General features: G+C 40.6%; 1 protein-coding gene across 1 annotated transcript in view; it reads left to right on the top strand.

Moving 5' to 3' along the window:
• The window catches only part of LOC147726371 (A disintegrin and metalloproteinase with thrombospondin motifs 12-like), a 1,277,451-nt gene that overhangs the window by 85,016 nt on the left and 1,170,227 nt on the right, over positions 1-22,208 (top strand). Inside the window, exon 2 of the mRNA XM_086963459.1 lies at positions 21,666-21,804. Within this exon, the coding sequence (XP_086819585.1) occupies positions 21,666-21,804 (139 nt within the window). The remainder of the gene's footprint in view (positions 1-21,665; positions 21,805-22,208) is intronic.

Below are 22,208 nucleotides of genomic sequence, written 5' to 3'. Positions count from 1 at the left end.
GCTACAGTCGAATTAGACTACTGCGCTCCTTGAAACGTGTTATTACCAGATTTATTTATTCATTTTTATAAAGCGCTGACTATACCGAAAGGTGTCAGAGCGCTGTCCTTTCCTAGGGCTTAATTTGTAACACATCTATTGCCCTCTATCTATCGCCCTCACTCTATCTATTGCCCTCACTCTATCTATCGCTCTCGCTCTATCTATCGCCCTCTATCTATTGCCTCTATCTATCTATCTATCTATCTATCTATCTATCTATCTATCTATCTATCTATCTATCTATCTATCTATCTATCTATCTATCTATCTATCTATCTATCTATGGCTCTCACTCTATCTATGGCCCTCACTCTATCTATGGCCCTCACTCTATCGATCGCCCTCACTCTATCTATCACCCTCACTCTATCTATCGCCCCCACTCTATCTATCGCTATCTATCTATCACCCTCTATCTATCTATCTGTCTATCTATCTATCTATCGCCCTCACTCTATATGTCTATCTATTGCACTCACTCTATCTATCGCCCTCTATTGCCCTCACTCTATCTATCTATCTATTGCATCACCACAGCGTCACTCAGTACCACCACAGCATCCCTCAGGGGCACCACAACATCACTATGTGCTACCACAGCATCACTGAACGCCACAGCATCACTCGTCGCCACCACAACATCACTCGTCGCCACCACAACATCACTCGTCGCCAACACATCACTCGTCGCCACCATAACATCACTCATCGCCACCACAACATCACTCGTCGCCACCACAACATCACTCGTCGCCACCACAACATCACTCAGCGCCACCACAGCATCAATCTGTGCAACCATTCAACAACAACTGGTTCAAAAATGTTCTCTCAATGTTTCAAGCTTTATTACAAATGTCACAAAAAGATGTTAATATTTCACTTCTGTTCTTGGATTTTCGTCACAATAAAATACACTGAACATAATCTTCACAAAAGGTTTAGCTATTGCCATTATAAATTACAATAACTTTTATTTAAGTATTAATTATTTAAAAAAAATAAAAGCCATTGTCATTTGTAATATCAATACATCTTTTTTTTCAGTTTAAGAAATTTTTATTAAGTTTTAGCAAAAACACAAACAAAGCCATACAATAATGTAAGTGATTATAATAAGTTAAAACAGGAGGCACTAGAGTTAATGAAAAATTTCAGAAAAACCAATGAGAAGAAGAAAGAAAAGTAAAGTAAAGAAAAGAAGAAGAGAGAAGAGAGGAAGAAGGGAAAAGACAGAGAAGGAGGGTGGAAGTTGAAAGAAAGAAGCTAGGTGAGAGTTGGGAATATGCGAGGAGAAGAACAGGACATGAACTCACATGGAATGGGTAGAAGAGAGGTAGGAAACAAAGGGGAGCCATAGAAGATCGGAAGAGATTTTTAGAGGGACAGAAGAAGAAGAAGCAACAGAAATCCTATGCTCATCACATATGAAATTCCACCAAGTTATAACAGAAATTTGGAATTATCTTTCCAACAAGATAAAATCACTGTGAATGCAATAGCAATGAACAAATCAAGTAATCTAGCATTAGATGATATCATATCTATATCATCTAATAAAGAACTTAAAAATACATTTGCTAATGAGAATGGTGTAGAACATTGAAACATACGCATGCATATATCCCAGATAGATTTCCAAAATGAGAAGACAGAAGGGCAGTCAAACAGTTGATGCTTAAGTGTACCTGGTTCGGAAGAACAAGACCAGCATACAGAGGGTGAAGCAGGTGAAAACTTGGAAATACTTACAGGCGTAAAAACAACTCTATGATAAATGAAAAAAAGGGATTGAGTAATGCGTGCAGCAATAGAAACCTTAAATAATTTGGACCATAAGCGATCCCAAACATCAACTGGCATCAAAATATTCAAATCAGCTTCCCAGGCAGTCTCAACAAAGGACTTAGGACGGTCTGAAACATTAGAAACCAGTAAACTATATACATGGGCAGCTTTTGGTTGTTGTAAGGAGAACAAAGGGTAAAGTGGGGACGTGGGGGAAAAGGAGGGTAAAACATCGGGCGGAGAAAGGAATGTTAAGTGAGAGTGAATAGCATCAGTTATGATGGTATACTCCTGTAAACACAAAATAGGCAGTTGATACAGATTTTGCAACTCTTGAAAAGGGAGAGTAGAATTATTGAAAAGGAATTGATGTACAAAAGAAATCCCCTTTTCTTTCCAGTATTTGTAATAGAAAGACTTGCCCTTATATTTGAGGAACTTATTATACCACACAGTGGGCGATAAGAAGCATTGAAGGGGAGATAAGTCCTTGGAAAAAGTGACAAGCAGCAGTGACTTAGAGTATTTCAGAACTGGGTGTTTGGACAAAAAGGAACAATTGGACATGAAGACAGCATGTTGAAACGAAAAGTCTTTCAACAAGGAGCGTTCAAACACCACCCATCTGGGTACAGGTGAAGTCAAAAAATCATATGCTAAAGTGAAGGATTGTTTTATAATAAAAGCAGAGTGATATAATTTAAAATTGGGGAAACGGACACCACCTTCATTTTTAGGACGGATGAGTGTTTGCAAAGCAATGCGGGGGTGTTTATCACTCCACAAAAATTTGGAAAATATAGAATTCAAACGAGCAAAATATGAGCAAGGGATTTTTATGGGGAGCATAGATACAGTATAAAGAATATGCGGCGTAATCATCATTTTAATAGTATCCAGTCTACCCCACCAGGACAAAAATAATGGAGACCAACTTTGAAGAAGGGACTGGAGTTTTTTGACAAGGGAATCAAAGGTGAACTTAAGTGTTTCAGCGAGAGAGGAGGAAAGCCAAATGCCATGGTATTTTATTTTGGAAGGGCACCAGGCAAAGTCTATAGATTGAAACATGTATTGGTAACAAATGGAATTTTGAGGTAGGACTTCTGTTTTGGAGAGATTGAGTTTGTAACCAGAGATGGAAGAATATAAACAAACGTCATCCATGAAATGTGGTAAATATGAGAATGGGTCAGCCATATAAACAAGAATATAATCTGCATATGCAGATATTTTTGTTTCAGTAGATGCTAGTTTTAAACCATGGACATCGGGGTTAGTTTGGATACGTTACATAAAAGGTTCAAGACATAAGATAAACAGTAAGGGGAAAGAGGACAACCTTGTATCGTGCCCCTGGACAAAGAGAAAAATCTAGAAAACTGGTTGCTGACAAAAATACTAGCTCGAGGGGAGGAGTAAAGGAGTTTAACTAAGGAAATAAAAAAGGGACCAAAACCAAACCATTGCAAGGACCGAAACATACATTTCCAGTTGATCCGATCAAAGGCTTTCTCTGCATCCAAGGAAAGAGCTGCAAGGGGAGATTTAAATAATTTACTGTGGGGAAAAATATTAGCGAAAATATGGGCATTATCAGAGGCCAACCTCCCTTCTACAAAGCCAACCTGATCAGTTTTAATCAAAAGAGGAATGAGGACATCTAGGTGAGAAGCAAGAATTTTAGCAAATATTTTACAATCTTAATTAATCAGGGAAATTGGGCGAAAATATTTACATTGGGAGTGATCTTTGTCTGGTTTGGGATTATGATAATGAGGGCTTCCAGGAAGGATCCAGAGGTTTTGGCAGATGAAATAAATGAATTAAAAAGTTGATGTACTTGGGGCACAAATATGGTATGGAATGCAGAATAAAATTCAATAGGTAATCCATCAGGACCCGGAGCTTTAGATTTTTTAATGGAAGAGATGGCCTGGAGAATTTCTTGGAGAGAAATGTCTTTCTCTAATTGTGCAAATTCGTCTGGGAGTGAAGGTGGAGATGGGAGACCCTCAAAGAAAGATGTTAGGTTAGAATCCGAGGGGTGAGTATCATCAGTATAAAGATTGTGATAATAATTATGAAAAACTTCTGCAATATCCTCATCTGAGGAAACTAACGTATTAGTTTGGTCATTAAGAATAGGACCAATCGTTTTACGTTCAGATTTGATTTTGAGATAGTTTGCCAGCATTTTACCCGCTTTGTTTTGGCCCCCATGGTATTTGGATTTAATTTTCAAGAGGGTGTTACAAGCTTCGACCGTAGCAATCTTATTTAACTCAGACATAGCTTTGATTAGATTCTGAAGAGCATCCTTGGATTTTGAGGAAAAATACGAGTGTTCAAGAGATTTAATAGTCTTGAGTTGGTCTTCATATTTGAGTCTATTAGTTTTCTTCTTTTTTGTAATATAAGAAATAGTAAATGCTCGGAAAGCAGCTTTGAAAGCGTCCCAATTATTAGGAATAGAGGTGTCAGAAGGGTCATTAAGGAGAAAAAACTCATTAATATAGATCGTAGCTTCCTTAACAAAAGTAGCATCAGACAATAGAAATGTATTGAATTTCCATCGACTGAATTTGGAGGAAGTTAAGGTAAGATCAATTGACGCATGGACAGGGGCATGGTCAGACAGAAAAATAGATCAAATATCAGACTTTTGGATTGAGGGAAGGAGTGACTTACTAACCATAATATAGTTTATGCTAGAACGGCTATGATGAACATTGGAAAAAAAGGTATATTCAAGGGTGTCAGGATTACATGTTTTCCATACATCATAAAGGGGACGCGAGGCAATGGCAGATTGGAAACATTTATGAGTCTTATCAGGTTGAAATTTGTGAGATGAAAGCATGTCTGCAAATGAGTCTAACCATTGATTAAAGTCACCAGCAATTACAATATTTGGACAGTCTATAGTAGATATAAGGATTTTGATATTGTTCCAAAATTTGGGATCTGGTCGAACTGGACCATAAATGTTTAATAGAACCAAAGTCTTATTTTGGATCAAAAACGTTGCCATTAATTACCCAGCGTCCTTCGTCATCATTTTGAGAGGTTAACATTTGGGCCGACAACCCTTTATGGAACAAAATCGCAACACCCCCTTTCTTGTTAATCGCAGGAGAAAATACCACTTGACCCACCCAATGACGTTTTAACTTAGAAGATTCAACATCTGTACAATCAGTCTCTTGGAGAAAAACTACTTGAGAATTAATTTTAGACAAATGAGACAATACTTTCTGACGCTTGACAGGATGACCAAGACCTCGAACATTCCACGTCACAAAATTACACATGATGTAAGGTAAGGATGGGGCAGTACACGTGGGGTGGACACACTGTAGGAAAAACATCTACAAGAGAGGACATAACAAAAAAACATGTTACACCGGGATAAAATACCCAATAGATGTAAAGTATGAAAATACAATATGACCAAAATCACTGTGCGAGACAACAAGAACCAAAGAAGCCATATTACAAGAAACAGAGACTGTCCAAGGAGAAAGAAGTAGGGAAGTGCCCAGGTCGAAGGGAGAGCGTAGGAAAAGAGACAGCAAGAAAGAAAGGAAAGAAGAAAGAAAAGAACAACAGGAGAGAGACAAGAAGACAGATCAAGGCAGAAAAGCCAGATCTGAGAGGAAAGGAATAGCCAAGACATCAGGGACAAGGAAAACGCCAAAGAGGACACGGGTTCCATTGAGCAGCAGAAGAGCAAGAACGGGCATAAAAAAGGGAGAAAACACAAAACCTCAAGAGAGAGGATGAGACATGCAAAGAGCCAAGGCGGCGACAGAGCAACCAGGTAGCCACAACAAAATCAGACCTACAAAAGATAAATCAAACATTAGTGTCCATGTTAGATGAGGAACCAGTCTGTAGATAAGCATGGAGCTTCAGAGAATCATTGAAGGATTGTGTACGCCCATTGTGCGTGATCTTGCATAGACAAGGATGCAGAATACCATACTGAATATTCAGCTGACGCAGTTGAGGACGAAGATTCAAAAATTATTTTCGTCGAGCATTGGTTGCATTGGAAAGGTCTTGTGAAATAAAAATATTGTGACCTGACCATATAAGACAACGCTTAAGTCTAGCAGATTTGAGTATAGTTATTAGTTCAGTAAACTCAAGAAATAAAACAATAATACCACAAGGCTTGGACGCATTGGAATTGAGGCGCCCCAGGCGGTGAGCTTGCTGTTTATTAAGAGGATGGGACGCAGGTTGGAGGTCCAGAAGATCATGCAGGAACTTTCGAACAAACGATACCTTGTCAGATCCCTCAATATTCTCCAGAACACCATATAAGCGCAGGTTATTCCTTCGATTGCGATTTTTGAGGTCCTCAGTGTGGAGCTTGAGCATCTGAATCTCTTTTTCTAATTGAGGAATTTTAGAAGAAGCATCCTGCATATTACTGACGAGCTGTTCTAGGTTCAGGACTTTACCCTCCATAACGACCCATCTCTCCTCTATTTGCTTAAGCTTTTCATTACTAGCAGACATAAAAGTCTGTAGCCCCCGTACTTCCTCCAAAATGGAATCCAAAATGGGATTAGGAGACGTATGAATAGGAGAGGGGGGTCATTTTTTAGCCTCTTAGGTTTCGTGCCAGTGTGGTTTGCTTTAATGTTACATGCGTCATGAGACATTTCAATGACTGGTTGGTGCCGTAATATTCAGAGGAAAAATGTGACACAGGAGAAGAAAACAAAAAAAAAAAAAGAGGTGAAAAACCTCAAATACACAGACAAATAATCGCAGAGTCACAGAGTAGAAGGTCACCACTGCATAAAAGTGATATAAAGATGGCAGCTGTAACTCAAGCCGAGATTAAAAGCCCAGAATCCACAGCAAGGTTTATAAATAACTCATGAGGGGCAGAATGCTCTAAATCAGTGAATTCGCCACTTTGCAAGGTAAAAAATGAGAAAAATGAAAACCAGTTGGGCGGCAGACAGGTAAGTAAAGTACAGTTATAGTCATGAATGGTGCAGAATATAATGACTTGTAAATCCAACACTTAAAATGGCCGCCATAGCTTGGAAAGTAAATGTTCTGAGGAGAGAAGACACTGAAAACGTTGACTTGAGAATATGCTGTGTGCCATACCTTATATTGGAAAGTAGAAAGTAATAAAGCACATTACAGGCACTTTGAGGGAGACTTCGACGACATCAGGAGAGAGCTGAAGAGCAGGTGAGAGGACGTGGGCTCAGCGGCTCAAAATGGCGGCCGCCCGCGTCCCGGGGATGGAAGAAATCATCGAAATGCGCTGTTGAAGAAAAACGGCATATAAATCGCCGAAACCGCTCACAGTCAGGACAGGGCATATTCCGCCGCGGAAACCTTGTAATTTCAGGCGTCCGTCGGCGGTGAAGAGGAGGAAATGACAATGCGAAGCCCGCAGCTCGACGGAGCTCACGGGAGAGCCGTCTGCACTCCGCGGCGCGTAAGCCACGCCCCCTAATATCAATACATCTAAGTCACGTAAATACAACACATATTGCATTACAAATGCTATTGGTGTCACATTTGCGAAAGGTAAAACTATTGGCATTGTAAATGACAAAGCTATTAATTTTGCTATTTTCAAAACCAACACATAAATAAAAAATTTGTCATTTACAATACCAATAGCTCAAACTTTCCTAATGCGAGGCCTATTGCATTGCAAATGCTTGTTTCTATTCCTTTCATAAGCGAAACATTTCATGCCTATGGAATCCGGGTAAATGTTCAGAGTAGTCCTTTCATGCATGAAACAGGTCATGACTTAATATCAATGCATTAAGCTTTTCATAAGCAATAGAACATTTCTCAGAAACCACTTATCTTAATTGTCTAAGTGCAGTCTTTGACATGTCCTCTGTGTTTCAGAAATAGGCTCTTTTGATGTTTGTTTTGCAGTAGGCAATGAAACAAAACCAAGGCACAGTTAGTGGCATAATTTGTTTGTTTGGGTGAGCTTTTTCTGAGATGGATCTATTCGCTTATTAATAGAACTGCCTCGCAATCTCCCATGCTGCCTTCAGAACATAATTTCTAACAGAACCAGAATGGAATATGTTTAGTACAACATTATATTAAATAAAACATTTGAGACAGCGATGTTAGCATCTTTTTTATTCATGTAATCTGGTGATAAAATTGGCTTGAACTGTGTGAATCAATGTTGCTTGTAGTACAATAAATAGCGCAGATCCTATATTGAAGGGTGATACAAAATGAATTTTACGAAAATCATGTTTACTCCTAGGATTTATATTACTTTGCTTTATATGAATCCAAACTGCACGACAAAAATGTAGGAGTTGTCAGTTATGCCTGGTGCGTGATAAGAAAATTCACAATGGACTCTGACCAGACCCTCAGCTCTCACAAGGTTCACATGTGAAATCATGTGGCATGAAAGTTACAGCAATCCACTGTCATGTTGCAATTGATATCCCACATATGCGGTGTAGTTACAGTCAGTGCTTAATTTGCAAAATAAATAAGTGCCCAGGCTCTCGTCAGGATTCCACTGCAGCTTGCACCACACATTTACCCTGTCTTGCTGCCAATAATAGTAACAAGAACAATTGATGGACAGAATGCAGAACAATGTCATACATTCACCCTAGTACAGAGATCTGGGCCTAAATCCATCATTGTTTTGCTCACCAAGCCATTCCAGTTTGGACCCAGCCATATGCAAATCAGTCTTGATCCTGTGCCCAATGGGAACAGTCCAGCCCGAACTGCCAGGTCAGCACCTCCCTGGACTGGAAACGGGCATCCTAGGACCGGGCTCAGGGTTTCACCCCTCTTCAGCCAGGATAGCTTGACTCCAGTGGCATGGAGAGCACAGGACCCATATCGGGGCATACCCGTCCCACTCGGGTTGACAATTGCAAAAAGAACAAATGATGGACAGAATGCAGAACAATGTCATACATTCATCCCAATACAGAGATCTGGGCCTACATCCATAGTTTGTTTGCTCACCATGCCATTCCAGTTTGGACCCAGCCATATGAAAATCAGTCTTGATCCTGCGCCCAATGGGAACAGTCCAGTCGAACTGCCAGGCCAGCTCCTCCCTGGACTGGAAACAAGCATCCTAGGACCGTTTTCGGGATTTCACCCCTCTTCAGCCAGCATAGCTTGACTCCAGTGGTGTGGAGAGCATGGGACAATAAATTCCCCTGAACAGCTTCACATGGATCTGATCTTTGTATGAATCATCTGAGTATTTAGAGTTGTAAAGGTAACACTTCTTACAGAGATCTAAATTGAAATCCCCAATTAAAATCCACACAACATACTGAGCAGAATGGGAACAAAAACATTCAAGACACTTTCCTACATAAAAAAAACATCCACATTCTCTTTCCCATGGATGGGATTATAGATATTGATATAAAGGATGAATAAGTGATAGTCAAGGGGCAAAAAGACTCCTGAAAAAGAGAGAGAGTCTGAGGAGACCATTGTAGGGTTCAAAACTAAATCTAATTTAACAAAGGTAACTAAACCCCTTTTAGCTCATCCACCTTTATACTAAAAGATACATAACCTTCTAGATGTAATTCACCCTTTATATCCCATGTTTCTTTCAAATTAATAATATCAGGACAATTAAAAAAGGAAATCAAATCAGGGTCCCTCAGTTTGCCCTGCGCACCCACAATGGTCCAACGCAACATCTTTAGTTACCCTAAAATCAAGGTTACTTTGCCAAAGGGAATGTTAGCACTTCCAGTATCGAGTCAATCTTGTGCATTTAGCCCACTCAAAGTCTCAAAACTGTTATGCACAGAAAAGGGCTAACACTGGGGGCAGGATAATCTAGGACTGGCCAGGGTGCTTTGAATAAAAGGAGTCTCCCTCTGGGTAACACCATCCCCTTTCCAATCCAAAGGAAAGCACTGAGACAACAGAAGGGAGAATAGACATAGAGTTCTTCAGAATGACATCCACCCTATTGGGGTTGGATAAATTGACAACCATACAATCACCCTCAATAGAATTCCATGAGGACCCAATCCAACAAATTCTTTTGATCATGATAATTGCATCAAACAAACTCTGACTCTTCATATTAGGGAACCCCCCTGCTAACAAATGAGCCACCTTATTTTTGGCTTGAATTTAAGATACTGATTCAGTATGTTTAAGGGAGGATACATTAGTCAAAACTACCACGAGTGCACGCTGGTGGGAGATGCATAACAACATAATTGTACTTAGCGTCCAAACCAGGTCTTACTATCGAATGGACATCTTTGCTCTGATTACAATGCTCCTTATTGTTTTGGCATACAGTCAGAGTAAAGTGACTCTTTGCTCCCTCATTAATATTCTTGGGGCATGGAGCAGGTACTACGGGAAGAAATGGATGCAAGAGGGAGGTTGTCAAGGTACCACTGGTCTACTGCAAATTCCCCTCCTACATTTCTGTAGGCTCAGCAGAGGCCACTTCAGGTCCATTTGCTACTGGTCAGCTAGACACTTCACGAAAAATGCCTCATGGAGCTGTCTCTGTTGTCACACAGGTCAGCCAACTTACCCTTGGAGTCCACTCCTTAGTCCTGTGTAGAGATAGGAGGGCTTCCTGCCCTTTAGGTGTCTACACAGTTCTCAAAAAGCAAGTCCAGTCCATTCTCTTCTTCTGTAGGAAGATTCTGATGAGTTATGGGTGAGATGCTCACTTTGTAGGTTTCACTAACCAGTGGATGAGAGTGACTCCTCAACACTCGTTAGAGCTACTCTTCCTGCTTTTGCAGCTTATACAGTTTGCCTTACTGCAAACTGTCTGCAGTGCACTATTATGACACAAATACAGCATGACAGAATCTTTCTGCCCTTGAATGGAGTGTGTGTGACTGACTAGGATGTGCTTAGGGAAATGAGCAATCACCCCCTACTCAGCTACCCCAAACTAGTTCTGCAGCTAGCTGTAGTGAATGAAATGATGAATGGTCAGGTTGTTTCTTGAAGCTCTTTATTTCAAGTAAGATGTACAGGAGGAAAACAGGAAACCCCACCAGGAGCAGGATGGTCACTGCTCAGCCCTCTCTCATCAACTGTCATTCCACATCCACACCAGGCACACTAACATTCTATTCACTCTGACATCCAACATTCAACATTCCACACAGACATCACATACATACTGGCTGAGCAGCAAGAAAGGAGATAACATAAGGCACAACATATCCCCTTTTCTTCAACGGAAATAAACACAATAATATAATACATAGCAATATGAGAGGAAGCAAAAGATAAAACTTGCAATATATAAGTATTTACAAAATAAGACCAGAATAAAATAGACTAAGCAAATATAGGTAAACACAACCTAAGTAAATATAGCTAAACGCATCCCCTTCCCTTGGGAACATTGAAATTGTATGTATAGAATAACCACTGCAAAGAAGGCACAGCACAATAAAAGAGAGTAAAGATAAAGAAAAAGTAAGGCTGGTGCTAAGTACAAAGATTACGTAGGGTAAAAAAACTGTGAAAAGGGCGCGCGCACACCCCACACTGAATAAGTAAAGAGACCAGCTCTGAACAACCCTACAGGAGAAAATAACCTCTAAACTAAAAAAAAACAGCAATTACAAGAAGCACCCAAACATGCACCTAAATTTGCACCACAAAATCTGTACCAATGTAAGTAATAACAATTAATTAAATCATCAACGTAATACAGACTTACTGCTGTATCAAGCATTGAAAGTAATACAGAATCCCTCGAATTGCTGTACCAAGCATAGAAAGTAACACAGACTTACTTAAATTGCTGTATGAACGTAAAACAGACTTATTTGAATTGTTGTATAAGGCATTGAAAGAAATACAGACTAGAATTACTGTATGAAGCATAAACATAATACGAACTTATATAAATCACTGTATGAAGCGTAAACGTAATACAGACTTATTCGAAAAGCTGTATAAATCATCAAAACAAACAAACCTACTTAAAATCCGTATAAACAATCATAAATGTAGAACTAGATTGCTGTATGAATTACTTTAAGTACAACACCTACATAAATAGCTGTATAGATTATTTAAACATCACTGCAATCTTACTTACACAAATTGCAGCATGGATAACGTCACGTAGGGCAGACATATAAGAATTGCTGTATAAATAATTAAAACAAAACAGACTTAGTCATATAGCTGTATCAATTACTAAAGCCATACAGTCTTGTAAAAATAAACATAAGCAGTACAGCTTTTAAAAAAGTGCAGTTTTTTAAAACAGTAGAAGCTCCAGATAACATAAGGCACAACACTAGCTGTCCCTCCCATGGCATTGGTGCCAAAATGGCTACTGAGCGCCTTCATAACAAAAGGCTTCTGTTCTCCAGGTCCCCCGTTATACCTAACTATGAATAGACAGGATCACTCTGATCCCTTTCAAGTTAATGTAGTTCCTCAACTGTCCCCAGATGCCTTTCCTGAACTGTTGTGTGTCACAAACCTCACACCCAAGGAGTCCTATGGAGAGGCCTAAGATGTTGTTTCTGACATGGGAACAGTTTTTACACCTCATTAAGGGGAAACACTGGCAGGGTCATCTGGCAGCGGACTAATGCTACTTAGCCTACTTTAGGCTCAGACGGAGAAAGTCCATTTTTGATAATGAGGGAAATTGGATTACTGGCTGGCTGTGATATGAGCCCTGGTCAAGTAGCAGTCACAATCCTTGTCTGGGTAAGGCACCAGTGAACCCCAAATTAACCTGTGCTCAACCCCCTGGTAGCTTGGCAACACTATAAAAGCAGGAAAACAGCCAAAACACCACACAAACCATATCCCTCACCAATTTAGAATCACAGATAACTTAATAAATTAAACAGGACTAAAATGCCAAAAATCCAATCAGTAGTACAGAAGTTATGCATTTTTGACATATGAAGTGTAAAATAGCACCTAAAACCCAAAGTACCAACCATGGCTTTCTGGTCACGCTAGTCTGGGTCAAAGTCAGAAGTTCAAGCCAGCCACAATGGAGCATGGGTTGGATACTGTCCCAGGTTAGTCCCCCTGAAAGTTTACCTTCTCAAGTTTTGTGCCAAGAGTCCTGTTGATGTTGGAAATGGCAGCGAGGAGCAAGGAGAGCATAGCGGGAGGCTGTTGTGTGGCACGAAGAGCAGGCTAGGTGTTGGGAATGGGTGGGCTGGAGCTTTGCATTGGTGCTCCCCCATGGGCGGTTAATGCTGCTGTGTGCAGAGAACAGCTGGCTGTGGCTCATGCTAGTTTTCAGTGTGAGCTGTGTTGTCTTGGTGAGAACAGGCCTTTTCGCAGTCGTGGAGAGCACACAAGCTCCATGTTTGCTTGCAGAGCCACACCAAAGGTCCAGGACCTGAGGGGCACCACTTGAGGGCCAGGAACTCTCTGCAGGTGGTTCTCGGAGCTGGTTGGGAAGCCTTTTATGTCCCTGAGGCTCAGATCAGGAGGCCACAAAACTAGCCTTTGGAGAAACTATGGGGTTCTGGGTTCAAGATGAAGTTGCAGGTCCAGTTTTCCTTCCCCAGGCAAGAGGGCAGAAGGCATCAGGTCACCACATCATGGCAGCAGTTCCTTTAGAGCAGCAGTCCAGCAGAGTGGTAGTCCTTGTAGCACCACAGCACCACAGCAGTCCTTCCTCCTCGCAGAGTATCCACAGGTGCAGAAGTGTACTGAAAAGTTGGTGTCTGAGGTCCAGTATTTATACCGAGTTGTGCATTTGAAATAAGGGAGATGCTTTAGAGGTTTCCCTTTGAAGTTCACAGGCATCCTGGCTTTGCTGTCTTGGCTCCAGACTAACTACAGGGGGTATTGAGCCCTTTTGTTGAAGCAGGGCACAGCCTATTCAAGTGCAAGTGGGGCTGTGCTCAGTCTTCCCTTCCATTCCACAGTGATGGCCATCCAGGCACACCAAAGCTCCCTATTATGTGTGGCTGTATAGGAGAAATACAAAAAAATATCAACTGTCAGCTACACTCAGTTATGTGACCCAGGCACAGGCTACAGGCACTAAATGGCTAAGGCAGGAAAATGATAACTTTCTAAAAATGGCATTTTCAGAATTATAATTTAAAATCCAACTTCACCATAAGTTAGTTTTTGTGTGATTTTTGATATAATTGTGATCCTAAAGACATCAAATATGAACTGGTCTCCTATTCCCACTTGGAAATTACACTTACAAAATGTAATACGGTACATCCAATGTTATCCTATGGGAGAGGTAGGCCTTGCAGTAGTGAAAAACGAATTTAAGTGTTTTCATTACCAGGGCATATAAAACTTAAATGTATATGTCTTACTTTTTAAATACATTGCATCCTCCACTTTGAGCTCCCCAGGGCCCTTCCTAGGGGGTGACATATATATTACAAAAGGTCAAAATGGCATTCTAAAACTGCACACACACTGGCTGCAATGGTAGGTCTGAGACATGTTCAAAGGGCTACTTAAGTGGGTGGGAAAATCAGTGCTCCAGACCCACTAATAACATTTTAATTTACAGGACCTGGGACTTATAAGCAAATTAAATATGCCAATTGGGTATAAGCCAATGCTACCATGTTTAGAGGAGAGAGCAGAAGCACTTTATCATGGGTTAGCAGCGATATAGTGCATAGACTCCTAGGGCCAGCAACAACGAGGTCAGTAGCAATGGCGGATGAATGCAAAATGTTTCGGGAAAAACCACCCAGTGGCTGACGGGTCTAACACTAAATGTTTATTAAAAATCCACCATTGAATTAAATTTAAATAAATATTAAAAAAGGTTGTATGAATTTTTCCAATAGTTTGCCCCAAAACAGAGATAGCAGAGTTATGATTTTATTCTGCACTCTAGATTTTCTCACTGGGCAGTTACAGTCCATTACAGTGATAATAGCTCTGGTAGCGGGTGTGCAGGGGTGGAGTAGTCACTGCAGCTACATGCCATCATTACTTTCTTGCATATGCAACTAATAAATAGAGGCACCCTACCTTGTGGACTTGCAAGGCTTCCATAGGGGTTACTTATATAATATTTAAAAATATTCTTATTTTATGTATAAAAGGGTTATTTTGACAGATTAGCCTGCAGGTCTAGCAGAAGTAAGGCTACACAGGCAGGCTTGAATCCATGTAGGCTTGAATCCATTTTTCTTTGTCAGCCTAGTGTATGTGCTGCACATGCACCATTTAACTTCCCCACACCATTGGTGTATTGCCTACATCACATACGGTGGCCTTACTAGGAAGGTAAGTATGCCAATTAGAGGTAGCTAATTTTACCATGCTGGAAAGAAGTGTACCAGTGAGTAAAGTTAAAAAACTAGCATAGTCAAAAAGGAGGATGTCCATGCAAAAAGAATCATTCAGACGTCTGACTTTCTATACTCCTACTTGACTACTAGGGATGGAGTTTTTTTTATATAATTTATTTTTTAAGTGACAGCAAAACCTAAAGTAAATGTCAAAAAGGTTTAAAAATAAATCATCAGCTAGTAGGTGTAATCATATTACAAGCAACGGGCAGAAACAAGCAAGCATGAAGTGTAATTTGCAAAGAGTTAGTAGGTGGCAAAATGTGACACTAAAGAGAAGGCCCGGCAAGTATATTTTATAAAATTACTTGTGCACCCTCCAGTGCCATATCTGAGCCATGCAATAATACCATTTTGCAGAAAACGTTCAAGAATACATTTTAAACTTTGCTAAACATTGATCCTGAAAAAAGTGTCTGCTATATCTTGGAGAAGCAACGTTCAACAGTGAATCTATGTTTATCGCTATGATAGTAGTATGTTTGGTAATCACACATGCATAATCAAACATGGCTCCTGTGTTTTAACTATGCATTTGTGATTATGAAACATTCTACAGTCATAGCAACAACAAAGATTCACTCTTAACATCCTCTTTTACCATCAATATATCATTATGGGCCAGATGTAGGTCGCCAATTACCGGTCGGCAACGGCCGATTTCGGCCGATACCGACCGGTAATTGGTTTTTGAGATGTAGGGGCCATTATTTTACAGAATCGGTAAATTTACCGAATCGGTAAATTTACCGATTCTGTAAAATACCGAATCGGTAATTTTACCGATTCGGTAAACCCTATTGATTCCTATGGCCTTCAAGGCTCATAGGAATCAATAGGAAATACCGATTCGGTATTTACCGAATCGGTAAATACCGAATCATACCGATTCAGTAATTCTAAAATAAGAATTACCTACATCTGCCCCCTTCCTATTCACCTACTCTTAAATACTGAATCGGTATGATTCGGTATTTAAGAGTAGGTAAATAGGAATTACCTACATCTGGCCCTATATTTTACAAGAAGGTTGAACAGCTCTTTTGCTGATAATAACTTGAAATAGTACTTATCAAAAGAGTGCCATCGTGTGGCAAACTGTAAACACATGTACTATGGCACTCTGTGCACTTCTTCATTTTGGGTACTATGATAATGCTGGATTATGTATTTAGTCAACATTGTGATGAAATGGATAATACTGGTAGAGGGCACTGAAAAGCCATTTAAACTCTTCCTCTTCTAGAAGGCGGTCTTGTTGCTTCTCTTTTATACATGTACTATCCCGGTACTGCAGGAGAGTGTCAGACATGTAGTGCTAGAAGCAATATTTGAACTGCTCATGTACCAAAAATCCTAATTTTCTATATTCATAATTCACCTCTAGTTTGTGCCTTGTATGCTAGGTGTTAATTAGGGATGTCTGAATTTGTGTAATTTGAGTTCATATCATTATGCCACATTTCAGCAAAATATGTGAAATTATGCATAACTATTCAAAATGCCAATCAATCATTTTGATAGTTCACATTGGTCCTGTGTTCTGCACTATAACACTGCACATACTGCAGTGTAATTATGTGATGTGCAAAATAGTGTAATTTATAATTACACAAACTATGAGGGTGTAATCAAAATTCTGCCTGGTTATAGTGCTAATATATAAAATAAGGCAGGCTATATCTTGGGGTTAGTGTGTTCTCACAGTGAAATAAAACTCAAAAGCTATTTATCTGTGTAAACTAGGTCTTGATTGGATTACATTTTCTATTTCCTCTCTTCTTTTAGGATACTGCTAGAAAAAGCTTCAATGTTACAGGCTTTCTGTAACGAATTAGCAGCCTTCTTTATCACAAAGGTTGCAGATATATATGCTTCCTTTGAAGATAACTCTAGAACTGAATGTAGAGGTGGTAGCGGGAAAGAAACATTGTCTCACTACAACCATGACCATTTTCCATGCTTTCTACCCGCATCACATGAGGATGTGATTAAAATTGTCTCTACCATCAAATCGGGCTCCCCACTGGATCCTTGTCCCCCAACCGTGATGTTAAAACTCACAGAAGTGATTTCCCGCCCTCTCATGGAGATCTGCAATATTGCATTTTCGACAGGCCAATTTCCAAGTATATGGAAGAACGCTGTCATAAAACCCCTCCTGAAAAAACCTTCCTTAGATCCCACAGCTGTTGCAAGCTACAGACCGATCGCGTGCCTGCCCTTTCCTGCCAAAGTATGCGAATACCTGATGAATAGACAGCTCTCAGAGTTCGTCGAGACTCACCAGCTTCTCGACGATACGCAGTTTGGATTTAGGAAAGGGCATGGAACAGAGACTGCCTTGATAAAGGCCTCTGACGAGATCAGGGTGATCATGGACCAGGGAGGGGCAGCTGTTCTTATCCTTCTGGATCTGTCAGCAGCTTTCGACACGGTCGACCATGCCACCTTAGTCGACCGTGTCACTGCTTTGGGGATTAACGGTTGCGCCAAGGATCTTATCTCATCGTTCCTGGCAAACCGTACCCAGACAGTAAAGTTGGGAGATTTCTATTCCCCTATCTCTGCACTCCCTTGTGGAGTCCCACAAGGCTCCTCGCTAAGTCCTATGCTTTTTAATATCTACGTAGCGGACTTGGCGAGGATAATAAAGGCCTATGGGATACAGCTTACATCGTATGCAGACGATACCCAGCTGGTGCTGGGTATCCATAAGGATGGTTTCACCGTAGCAGCCAACTTTCAGAAAGCTATGCTTGAGGTCAGTAGCTGGATGGCTTTGAACTGCCTTCGCCTCAATTCGGATAAGACCGAGATCATGACCTTCGGAAGACTCTCCCCTGAATGGTCTTTTGGTTGGTGGCCAGAAAAGCTTGGCCCTCCACCTGTCCCAGTAGAAAAAACCAGAAACCTGGGAGTGATCTTCGACAACAAGTTGGTTTTCGACCTCCACACCAATAAGGTGGTGTCGTCGTCTTTTTTCATTTTGAAAAAAATCAAGAAGCTGCTGCCTTATCTCCCGCCGTCAGCTGGGAAGACTCTGGTCTCTACCCTAGTCTTCTCCAGGATGGATTATGGGAATGCACTTTTCCTTCACACCCAGAAGCGTGTCACAACGAAGCTGCAATCTATTCAGAATGCGGCTGCTAGGATTCTTCTCAACATCCCTCGTCGCAAATCTACCACTCTTGGTATTCGTCAGCTTCACTGGCTGAGAGTGGAGAGCCGCGTCAAGTTTAAGGCCCTCTGTATTGCTTATAAGGCTGTACATGGCACTGGACCTAGGTTCCTGGTTGAAGCCTTCCAGATGTATACTCCTAGGAGGCAATTAAGATCGGCCAATAACAGTCTCCTCCCGGTGCCACGCACAAGATCGGTCACCTGGGGAGACAGGCGCTTTCTTGTGGCCACTCCAAAACTTTGGAACCTCTTGCCACTAGCCATCAAAACCGCCCCAAATCTGATGAGCTTCCGCAGGCTCTTGAAAACATGGCTGTTTAATCAGTAAGAGGATGATTTGATGATAAACTCCAGTTGCTCTACAGCGCCGAGACACCTCCGGGTATTTGTTGCGCTATAAAAGTTGCGTAAATAAATAAATAAATAAATATTTCTGACTTAATTTTCCAAATATGCGTTGATATAGAAATCAGATTTTTTATAACTCTGTGATGCCTGAGGCACAAACGAACAAGTGTCCTACCCTGCTGCTACAGAGCTTGAATACCAATACACATCATTGGATGCGTGAGTTAGGTGAACCCAGGAAGAATAGCTGTGTGTTACCCGGAGTTTGCTATCTGGAAGTGGACAGTAGCAGTTGGCATAACAAAGGCCAGCTTTACCATTACCTCTTGGTGATGCCAGAGTAGATTTATCCTATTCCTTCCTGGGATCCCCCCAGACAGCAAGGCTCCAGGTACACTAGGAGAAAGAGCCAGTTTTGACCCCGTTAGATGGGAGTTGAACTCATCTAAATAGAGGAATGGCCAAGGAGCTGAAAGTAAACCAGGCTGGTGGCAGATTGCGTCTGCCATTTTAAAATAGGGCCTCCTGGTTAATTTTGCAGTAAGGCAAAGAGGAAATGCAGCAAAAGGAGGTTGTGAGGCTGTGAGAAAATAGTAATAATTGGATAGTAAAATGTCTCCAATCTCTGGTTATTGCACTGGATACATCTTGTATCTCAACTGCACATTTATGAACAAGGGAGAATTCCGCCTGAAGAATAAGGTCTTGCTGGGAAAAGTTTCCTGACTCCTGCTCCAAGAAGAAGATTGACTTACGAATTCAAGATCTTGAGGTCTCCTAAATCCTGTTGGCATCCAGGGAGTGGAACTGCTCTCTAAGGGTCAGATGATTGCCCCCACCCATTTGCCTGCTTCACAAACAGAAATTGCAGAAAACTCCTGGCTCCGAGAGGGCCCCGTTGACCACTGGCCCCTGCAGCTGACGTAGCTTGGGAGAGATCTGATACCTGGAAGCCTGTCCTGAGGAACCAGGAATGGCCAGAAGTGACTTTCCCATCACCTGGATAGATATGGGACGCATTCATTTTTCCCATTTCCAGAAGACTGGGACAAGATGGGGAAACTTACTCAGAGAGGTCGCATCCAGAGTGAGCAAAACAAAACCCCATTTATCGTCCTCGGACTATTTGCTGAACTGAAGACTGGCTCTGTGGGTGAATTGTGACCAATGTATTAGGCCTTGTAGAGCCCTGCTCAGCCACAGGTTCCAGACTGTTGTCTGTCATCTGGAGGCTGTTGACATCTAAGAAAGTAGCTAAGTTCTAAGGTAAAGTCTTGGACTGGGGCAAGGCGGAAACTCAATCTCCCACGCAAAGCGACCTCAGTTTCTATGAAATTCATGTCTGTCCTGCTGGAAGCTTTTAGCACTAAAACCAGCAGCTTTAGCAGAGATTTGACACCAGCTGACTTCGAGGCATCCTCACCAGCCACATGCTTGGACCCTTCCCTGCTGAAAGATTTTGATTTCCATTGACTAAGCCCAAAGGTAAAATCTTTGACCAGGAACACTGGCTGGGGGAATACCAACTCTGCTCCATTACCGTAAGCATGAAACTACATACCTATCTCAGCCAACTGAAAACTGTGATTTTTCATTGCCACGTTACTTTTAAATGATGTATTTTACATTCAAGTTTTAAAAACTCATATATATTCAGTTCCCCTTAGCCTATTTTGATGATCTTTGTGTCTTGTTGTTCATTACAGCGTTTATCTATTTTGTTGATCTTAGTGTTTTTTGCTCTTTAAAGATTTTTTAAAATGTTGTACATTGATTTGGGGTTTTATTGTGTTGTGCACTTTACTTTAAAATAGTTTGTACTACTTGAATTCAGCAAGGACTTCTCTGAGGATTGTCTCTTTCTTGTGCCATAGCTACCACAGGTTCAGCAGAGATTCTCTCAGAACTGTGTTTTGACCCAACCATAGTGGGATCATTGAGTTTTTCGAGGTACTATGTCTCGTATTAATATCTCAATCACATACATTTCTACAAATACTAATTTGATGAGTTGAGATCTGTAATTTATACTCACAGATGCTGAACACTGCTCACCCAACGTGCACATTGCAAAATGTGTTATTAATGTGGCTGAAATCTCCAGCCAAAGTGGTGTGATATATGAAAGTTTTGATATTATCTCTTTCACTACTTGTTTTATGTAGAGCTTCTATATCACATCAAGTTTCAGCGCACTTTATATGGAACCAGTATCAAGTAGTAGTTGACAAACGTAATTCGGTAGAAGAATAGGAAAATTACACTGGAGTCATCATAGCTGGCTTAGCAATCAGATGAAGAGATTCAGAACCTGATCTCGAGTTTGGCAGGCAGGGTACTTCACCTTTCTGATGGAGGTGCCATCACTGAGAGCCTGGCGAATTGGGTCCGTCAGTGTTGGTGCTTCAGACAAGATGCCCTAGTTAGATTGGATGGTCTGAAATTATTTTTTTCAATTTGAGGCAGCCAGACTGAGTTGATCATGTATATGTTAAAAAATCCATAAAAAAGGCTAGATTCTTGAATGAACAATCCTAAGCCAAAGCCATTGGTAATTGTGAGTACAACGAACACATACAATTAGCTTTGCAAGTTGGTCCAATGTTTGTATTACTGCCCATTCTTCTCAAAAAGAAACATACCAGTTTATAGGAGTCAGAGAATTAATCTAATCTAAACCCAATCTCTCTTTTTATTCATGATGTATTGGCTTCATGTGAATTCTCTGCTCATTTCTGTATTTGTACACAAAGTTTCATGATTTCAACCTAGTAATGACTCAATGTCAGTGTCTTGAAGTAGATTTTTAAAATTGTGCATTTTTTATGACATTAATAACTTTCTCTTGAACAGAGTAGGAAATGATCACAAAGTGTAAATCTATTGATTTGCACCTTATACACCAAAGAAACTAATAAGTTAACCATTTACATATATTAAAACCACAAAATTATTTGTTTTCAGCTTCTTTTTCAGGAAACCAACCCAGGCATCATATATGAGTACACCATACAAAAAGTAGCATACAAAGAAAATGAAACTGAACTTGACTACAAATGGCAGTATGGAAGATGGACAGATTGTAGTGTAACATGTGGAAGTGGTAAGTAACAGCTAAGGCCATTGGAATTTTACTCTTTATCACTATTGTATCATATCTCCTGGCAACAATGCATAACATAGTTTTACTTCTAGTGTCCCAATGTTTTGGTATATCTGGATGATCAACATCATCATTTATATTAGCCGCCATTTTAGAATGTTTGATTGGCCTTGTAAATCAGAATTCTCAGTTTGATAGCAAAATCAATTGTTTGCCCACTCACTGGACCTTCTTTGGCTAACTTAGTGGGGCTGGATGGCATCCCTATCTTCCTCTTATACTCATTCGGTCCTTGTGGCCGCTACATATTACCGGTAGTCTAGAATACAATAGCAAATGGTGCTGTGTCAGTACCTGTGCTATTCTTGGCCAAGTGTTTACTCTGTTCTAATATAGCAATAATG

Source organism: Lissotriton vulgaris, chromosome 3_1, assembly GCF_964263255.1.
Source record: "Lissotriton vulgaris chromosome 3_1, aLisVul1.2, whole genome shotgun sequence".
Classification (NCBI taxonomy): Eukaryota; Metazoa; Chordata; class Amphibia; order Caudata; family Salamandridae; genus Lissotriton; species Lissotriton vulgaris.
This window is presented reverse-complemented; position numbering and strand designations above follow the sequence as displayed.